The sequence below is a fragment of the Lipotes vexillifer genome, unplaced genomic scaffold, assembly GCF_000442215.2.
Source record: "Lipotes vexillifer unplaced genomic scaffold, Lipotes_vexillifer_v1.1 scaffold693, whole genome shotgun sequence".
In the NCBI taxonomy this organism is placed as follows: domain Eukaryota; kingdom Metazoa; phylum Chordata; class Mammalia; order Artiodactyla; family Lipotidae; genus Lipotes; species Lipotes vexillifer.
Window position 1 is genome coordinate 64,882 of NW_006783500.1, and position 8,274 is coordinate 73,155.

Genomic DNA, 8,274 nt, shown 5'->3' on the forward strand with positions numbered 1-8,274 from the left:
TCAGCGGTTCAGGGCTCTTAAGACAATCCCAACAGGCAAGGCTTTCTCTGTACTTGACCAATGTGTGATTACATGGTGGATTCACTCAGCAATAGCAATAATAACATCGTAATGCTGCATCTTCTTATTCCCAGGCTAGGTTCTCCACGTCATCCAAAACTCACAACATCTAAACAAATCCTCAAAGGGATGGTGCTCAAAGTGTCTACTCTTTTCAAGCTTGTTTTTTTAATAGTAAAAATTTCAAACCTCTTTTCAGTTTCGGCCAATCTGTTCCATCATTTAAATTTATGATGATCTGGTTCAGGAACACACCACTGCACCTTTATTTAGAATAACGAATGGCTCGTCAACAGAGCTGCCATTACAAGTGTTCTCACTATACTTTATCTAATCCATTACCTTTTCTGGAACTAACAGATGCTAATTACTATAGAAGGCTGGGTTTAATTAATATCAAATTATTTCTCAAGCTTTCAAGATATCTCTCTTTCCTTTGCCAAGTGAATGAAGAGGAAACTGATAAAAACCTCATAAAACCATTTAACATGAAATTTAGTTTTCGCTTTTTTAAAAATTTCAGTTGCTAAAAAAGTAAAAAAAAAAATCTAAAATAGGTATCAGCATTAAATCCACCAGGGTTTATTTACAGTAACAAAATATTTAAAAACAATTGCTCCTATAAGAATATTTTTAAAAATTGCCCCTATAAAACATTTAATATTGTCTTTAAGAATTAATGGAAAGTGGAAATAATATTATTTTCTGAACATTAGTACAATTTAAGGCACTTAAGTTGATATAAATGAGTTCCAGGTGCCTCTTCCCCTTTTGTCCTTCTAAAGTACATGAATGTTTGCCAATGTCTAATGTTAAAAAAATTCTCTAGAACTATTTTAAAGTGAACTCAACATATTACACACTAAATTAGAAAAAAAAAAGATGTAATGTTCTCAGTCTTTGTTCTGACATAATTGTATGACAGTTAAGAATAACATCCTAAACCAGAACTTTTTAGCCAAACAAAATTTCCTTTTCCAAGGCAAAGATCTGTTCTTGTGTCCTCCTACAAAAAAGTCACTTTCATTTATTTTTCTAGTTCACTTCCCCTTTGGAAATCAACAGAGTATCTTGATTAGATGACTATTAAACGGATTAGGTGGCTGTTATTGAAAACACACACTGATTAAAAATATAGACTCTTCACTAGTCCACTGAACTTTTCATTATTTTTTGGCTTTTTTTGGTGGTACCTATGAACATGATTTTTGAGGAAGGTTTACGTAACAGTGTTTTTAGGTAGATTGCCAAAGATTATCCCCAAGAGACAACAAAGAGGTCTCTCTTTGGAGAAAGTAACCAAAAGGTTGCTGTGGTCATTGATGGTGTGCAGCCCCCTGTCAAGTTCAAATGGCTGGGAAGCAGCCGACCACTGGATGTTCCCTGCCAGGGACTGGGCGGCATCATGGCATCCCCATGGGAATCCTCTCGGACTCAGAACCCTGGAGTTACTGGTACGCTTAATTAGGGCTTTAGCCCTTCACAGGATTAGCACCCTACAAATTCTCGCCTCTGGCACAATATGCCTATGGAACCAGGACAACCCAGTGCGTGCACAGCTCAGCATCGTCCCACCACCAGGAGGCGCTGCGCGGACCTGCCTGTTTGTCCCCAGGGCTGAGAGGGTCCAAGCAGGCAACAGGCAGCAGGGGAATTACGAGCGGGTTGGAAACCTCATTCAAGAGTCCTTAGAAGAGTGAGTCTGAGCAGGGCTCAGTAGGGTGGCAGAGTAACCTGGTCATGCACCTGAGGTTAGTTGGCATTCTCAGATCTCATGTCAGTAGCCGGGATGCTGGTACCTCTGCTTCCATGAGGTGTGTATTCTGAAGAGCTTCTGCTTATGACTACAGACCTTACTAGGAGTGAGGAGACACAGCAGCAGTTACTAGGTGGTCACCACCAGGAAAGTGCTCAGGGGTTTGTGGTCTTTCTTGAAAAACAAAGCCATTTGGCTTCATTGTTTTTCATATGTTAGTATAAGGACTAGTTAAACACTAAGGACAAACTGTGTAGTTTAATTGTGCTGTTCGAAACAGATCCAGTGCTCTTAATGGTTAAGTAGAAATAATCAGATTTGACATAGGCATTCCAAACGATGGTAGTCTATGTCTTAGCATCTGTTTCACACGAAAATAAGAATATAAATATTTTAGGATATAGCAACCTTTGCAGTAAATACCAATGCAACATAGTATAAATGATGGAGGAGTAAAATATTCCAGAACTTTTAAAGATAAATACTTATAGGAATCAATGAAATAAATAACATTAATTGCTTTGAAATTAAAAAAATTCTTGATTTGTATGAAGCCTGCACTTGTAGTTAAGATACATAACCAGTTGTAAGATAGAACGCATGTGCCAAAAGAAGAAAATATTCTAGGTTGAATATAAGAAAAAAAGCATTTTTCTTGTATTAAGTCTTACTATGTGTTTTTAAAAGACTAAATCCTTTCCCTCTACCAATAAAGGTGAACAGAAGGAGAGACCATTTAAAAAAAATGTTTTTGAAACAACCTAGCCTTTTGCCAATAAGGATACAAGTTGACTACACTGAAAAAAGAAAAACGGTCTTGTCTCACTGAGTTTAGTTTAACAACACATGTAGATCATTCACTGTACACAGAAGAAAGAAAATGTAAACAGTGGAAAAATAAATGCAGAAGAAATATGAGCACACAATGTTTTCCATCAGTGTTCTAGATTCTCTCCCAAGACTCACACTTCTCAGAACCTAATAAAGGCAAGCACGCAGGAGCAGTTCCGGCAAAGCACCTGGTGGATCACAGCACAGGATGAAATGTAATAAAAGAGTATCACTTATGCTTTAACTTTTAAGATACCCATCTTTGTAACAGTCTCACAAGTACCTGTTAAAGCAACTTCAGAGAGTCTACTAGGAAGTCCAGCAGGGTTCTCTTAGTGCCTCATCAAGTGTCTTAAGGCAGTTTAACTACAAAGCAGGCACTTAGCCACCAAGTGTTGATGAAGGAGACAGAGTAAAGCAGACGCAATGAGATTTACAGATAATCCCCAAATCTCTGATGTATGATCTATACCTGTAGCAATAAAAACTTAACAGGTAGGAAGAAGTAAAAGCTTTCTTGTACCATAGTGATGACTAACAACCTAATCAACCTTGTCAAGGAGGAATAGAAAAAGGTGAGGATACCGGCTGAATCCAGCTGGATGGGTTTACAGGTAGATTCTCTTCTCAGAAAGTGACAATTTATACCCAAACAGAGAACCGTCTAGCTTAAAAAATGAGTTGGAAAAATTACTTAATGGAATGATTAATTAAAATAAAATCAATAGACACCATTTACCACCACACATGAGATTAGAACTGTTTTAGTGGGAAGGAAGAGGGAAACAAGTGAATGATGAAATGATGCCCAAGAAGCTGTGTTTATGGCTTCAGCTGAGGAACAAAGCAGGCTCAGCTGAGATGAACCGGGATTCACACCTGACCCTGTACCGATGTTCACTCCTGTTCAGCTGAGCTAGATTAAAAAGCTCTTTTGGAGACTGATGAGTTGTATTTTTTTCTTTTTTGGCCGCACTGCGTGGCATTCGGGATCTTAGCTCCATGACCAGGGATTGAACCCGTGCCTCTACAGTGGAAGTCCTAACCACTGGACCGCCAGGGAATTCCCTGACGAGTTGTATTTTTAAAGAAAAATTTTGGATCTGTCACAAACAACATGTAACCATCTTTGGGCTGCGTGTCTTTCCTTAGCCCAAGATGCTGTACATGAATTTTTAGAAAACATATCCTAACCTCAGTGTAGAGAGACAAAATCTAACAAGAATGTCCCAAAGCAGGGAACCCAGTTCCCCAGGGGTGTACGTGAGCGTGTGTGGTGCGCACTCCATCCTGCAGAGAGAGGCCTGATCTACAGTCCTGGCCCCTCCGTCGGAGGGCGCCAGTGCCGGGCACTGGAGGGGCGCCGGCTGCTGTATTAGACTCTTCTACGTCTGGGTCCTTCCAAGCTCTCAGAACAGAGAAAACCCCCCACCCCGCCGCCGCCTCCCGAAGAAGTATTTAGGAGATTCCAGGCTCTGGAGGACAACAGAGTTGGCTGCAGCGCATCTACGCTGGTCTATCTGAATCACATCAATACGGCCTTGGCCCAAGCAGTAAAGGCTCTGCACTTGGACTGTGCTGGTCAGTCCGTCTGAACTTGGGTCCAGCGCCCACCGGCAATATTCTGGACCCAGAGCTGCTTCTTCCAAGGGGGAATTCTCATTAGGAGGTACTTCCTTTGGGCAGATTCGCTGGAGTGAGGGCAACTTTGTTATTTCCTGGGATATTGCTATTGTTGTTACAATATACTGCATCCATTAGGCAGTCTTGTTCATTTCAGGGCCACAGCAGGGGGAAGAAAAGGTAAAATTCAAGCGGGGCTGCAGCTTATTTCCTTCAGATTATTGACATGTTTTTAAATTTTCATTTTCTCTCTTTTTCTATTCCTCCACTTTACCTCTTTTGTTGGTGTTTTATCTCTCTTCGCATAAAGTACTGGAGGTCAGGGGCATTTTATTACTCCATCCAATGGGTATTTATTGAGCACATGCCCTGTCATAGCTTCACACACGGTGACGTGATGTGTAACCGGAAGGCAGCAGACCCGAGTGTGTGTGGGTGAAGCGTGAAGTAAGGCACGTGTGCCACGCACGAACACAAGGTGTGTTCATGGTGATTTCTGCCAAATGTCCAATGACCACAGAGAAGCCAGAAATCTCTGTGTGATTCTCTGGGTCAACAGTGCAGCTCAGTGGTTCCATGTATATTCCACGTATACCTGCCGACAGGGGAGTGATCCTTGACAGCCTCAGTCCCAAGCATGCAGAATAGATTTTAACATCATGACATTTAAAACATTTGGTTGCAGTCTTTTTGGTTCGTGTTTGGCCCGAGGGGCGGCAGCTAGACCACCTGGGTTCTGCCTGTGCTGCTCTGGTGACCTTGGAAGAAGTACAGCATCACCACCAGCCCAAGGTGGCCCCTCACTCAGCGCCGCCATGGAGGCTGTGCTGAAGCAAACACCTCCACACCATTTGCAAATGTCCCCTTTGGAGGATGAAACCGAGACAGGGGACCTGATTCTCAGGTAGCTGCAGAGTCCCTGCCAAAGAGGGTCTCTGCCCTTAAGACTTGGAGATAGTTTTTTTTTTTTTTTTTTTTTTTTTTAACATTAACTGTAAATTGATAGGTTCCTCTTTGAGATAGTCTGTAAATGGATAGCTCCCAAGACAAGGAAGACTTCAAATGTCCCCAAAGAGACTCAAACAGCTTATAATGGCTATAATTTATTTCGTTTAACTTTTTTTGAGAGTTTCCACACAGAAGGAGGGTGGGGTTAGCGTGGAGTCTACACAAATGAGGACCAGAGAGTGAGGGCTATTCAGCCTGCCTCTTCCAGGGTCGAAGGCCCAGAACCTCTCTTTGGGCACAAATCTCTCTAAAATGGGGAAGAGCAACTCCTCAAGCTATTAAAACTTTCTGGAAATACCACCCAGGAATAGCCCATGCCTTCTGCTCTCTATCTGCCACATAAGAGAAGAGGCTCTAGCACCACCCCCTGTGTAGGCTTCCCTACCCTGGAGGAGTGGGTGCGTCCGACCATGCCCGCCTCCCATCATAAACGAATGCGTTTATGTTTCGGTTCATAAGCGTTTTAAGTGTTAACTGAGATAATGCAGAAGTGGATGACCCAGAGACTCAAGAGAACTCTCAAAACTGATTTCAGGACATGAAGAAATGTGTCATTAGTATATCAGTACCGAGCTAAAGGAACAACCCCTGCCCAGGGCAGGCCAGGGGTTGCCTGTATTTCCTCATTACTAGAACGGGCGGCAATGACAGGAAAAGCCTTGTGTCCCTTGTGGAGAGGAATTCCAGGTGCCTGGGACTCCCTGCTGGTTCTGCCTCTGTCCCCCGTCACCCCTCCTGTGCCGGGACCCGCCTGCTCTGTCCTCCAGGGCTCTGCTCCCAAACCCAGAGCTTCCCTGGCACTCAGGAACACAGACTAAATGTTCTCTTTCAGCTCCTTTTCCCTCTGGGTCTAGTTCTCTGCTATTCAGTAGCAGAAATATATGATAAATACAGCATTCATTTCCTTCTAAGGCACAAAAGAATGACCATACAGTGTAGCTGATCTGGCGAAGTGTCCAGGAGGATTATCTTCTTCCTAAAGGAAGGGGGACTATTCGTTTGGATCAGCTCACCTGAGTAGACCTCAGCTCTGAATGAGCTGGAGATGTTGCACAAGGAGTGTTCTTACCTCCTGGACACAGTGTTCATTTTGTCCCTCACTCCTACCCCCTCCCCAAACCATACAGTTTCTCACTTTAAAAGAAGGACCCTGGTGAAGGGGAGTATATCTTATCCTGCTTCATGGGATTTGAATACTTGGGTAAGACTTCTGTCTGGGAAAACAGTAGCAGGGAACAACCAAAGACCATAATTATTATTTTTACCCCAAACATCCCATGCTCTGCAGATTGTAAAAAGCAGTGAGTGAGTTAGCAAAAGACACTTATGCTACCAAGGGGGGGGAAAAATCAACAAAACAGCAACCTTTGCAGGCAATCTTGTGAAAGGTCCCTTTTAACCATCTTGTATTTGTTGATTTTGCTCACACGATACGCATTTAAAACATCTGTTAGGCAGCAGATTTATCAACAAACACGAAGCAGAACAGAAATCACAAACCTGCTTGATGCTTCCCCTTGTTCTTTCCTCCAGGTGCGTGCAGACAGAAGAAAAATGACGATAAATGGTGAATATATTTATAGCACTTGATAATGACCAAATTGGAGACTGGGGAATGAAGAACCTTAGTTAATCCTTTCCGAGCAAGAGCCATACAAGCAAGACACTTTATCATAAATGTACCCAACTTTCTGACATATATTCTTGGTGGTACAGACCCGAGATAGCACAGCACCAATACTGCCCGCATGTGCCCAAAAACTATAGACTCTTCATCAGCCTAAGTTATCCATGGTTTAGGCAAAGTGGTTCTGGTCTAACCAGCATCAGCAGAGACCGGTAGAAGGGCGGTGCGGGTTGTGCTGAAGCTGGAGTCCCTGTGGTTCAGGCAGACTCAATCTGGGTTAGTTCATCTGTGACCGTGGTCTTGTGTCTCCGTCACTTGTTGGGGCAGATTTCGTTTTTGTGCTGTACAAAGTATGAATGCCCTTGCAGGACATCAGGCACATAGACAAACCTAGCTCAGTGTTGGGTGGTCTGTCTAATAAGCCACTTGAGCACGTTCGGGTCTACGCAACATGGCATAGGGTCCCTGCTCTTGGCAAGTGCGCTGTGTCCTTGGGCGGGAGTCTTGCTTTCTTGTGGGTCTCGGTGCTCTTATGAATAAACTGAAGGTGCTGGAGTTGGTAATCTCTGAATTCTAACCCTAAGGTACCACGTGGCACCCTAGGAGCCTGACGACTCCCTGAAGCTTCACAGACGATCTGACTCATTTCCCAGAATAGCACATTTACCTGTGCTTCACCCCTGCATAGCCTTCACTCCCTTTGAGATGAAAATCAAGAAGTGAGTTCCTTCTCTAAATCCTTCTGTTGTTAAAACAAAACTTGGAAATAGCAACGGCTAAGACCTCCAAAGTGCACATGAGAGACGAACTGGACCAGAAAGGAGAGTGTCCAGCAGGTCTGAGCAGCATGGCCTCTCGCACCCCGCACGGCTGTCACACCACCCTACTCCCTGGGATGAGCACGTGCAGTCAGTGCACCCCACTGTATCTCTAAACTGGGGGGACGAGAGCACGGGTGGGTGTTTTTACTGATAATGTCATTGACGCTGCTGCTGCTTTTGGTAATACAATCTCTTCCCTGACCAGCTGTTTAAAATTGCAGCCCCGAATGCTCCCCCAATTCCTTCCCTGCTTTACTTTTCTCTTTAGCCCTTGCCATCATCTACTCTATTATATATTTTGCTTATTTATTTTTACTGTCTCTTCCTAGTATCTCTTGAATATACACTCCCCGAGGCCTGGGATTCTGTTGGTTTTTCTCCTCCACGGCTGCATTCCCTGTGCCTGGAACAGTGCTGTGCACACAGTCGGTGCTGTAGGGGAGCAGAATGTGGCACCCCAAAAATCTGGCACCCCAAAGTGTGTCTCTTTGGCATGAGGATAAATTCAGGCTGATTATTTTTTTTTTTTTTTTTTTTTTTTTTTTTTT

The 8,274-nt window shown here is 43.4% G+C and overlaps 1 protein-coding gene across 1 annotated transcript in view; it reads right to left on the reverse strand.

The window, feature by feature from the left end:
* LOC103086918 (potassium voltage-gated channel subfamily KQT member 5-like) overlaps positions 1 to 8,274 on the reverse strand; it is a 564,354-nt gene that overhangs the window by 55,287 nt on the left and 500,793 nt on the right. The window contains exon 9 of the mRNA XM_007456126.1: positions 6,779 to 6,805. Within this exon, the coding sequence (XP_007456188.1) occupies positions 6,779 to 6,805 (27 nt within the window). The remainder of the gene's footprint in view (positions 1 to 6,778; positions 6,806 to 8,274) is intronic.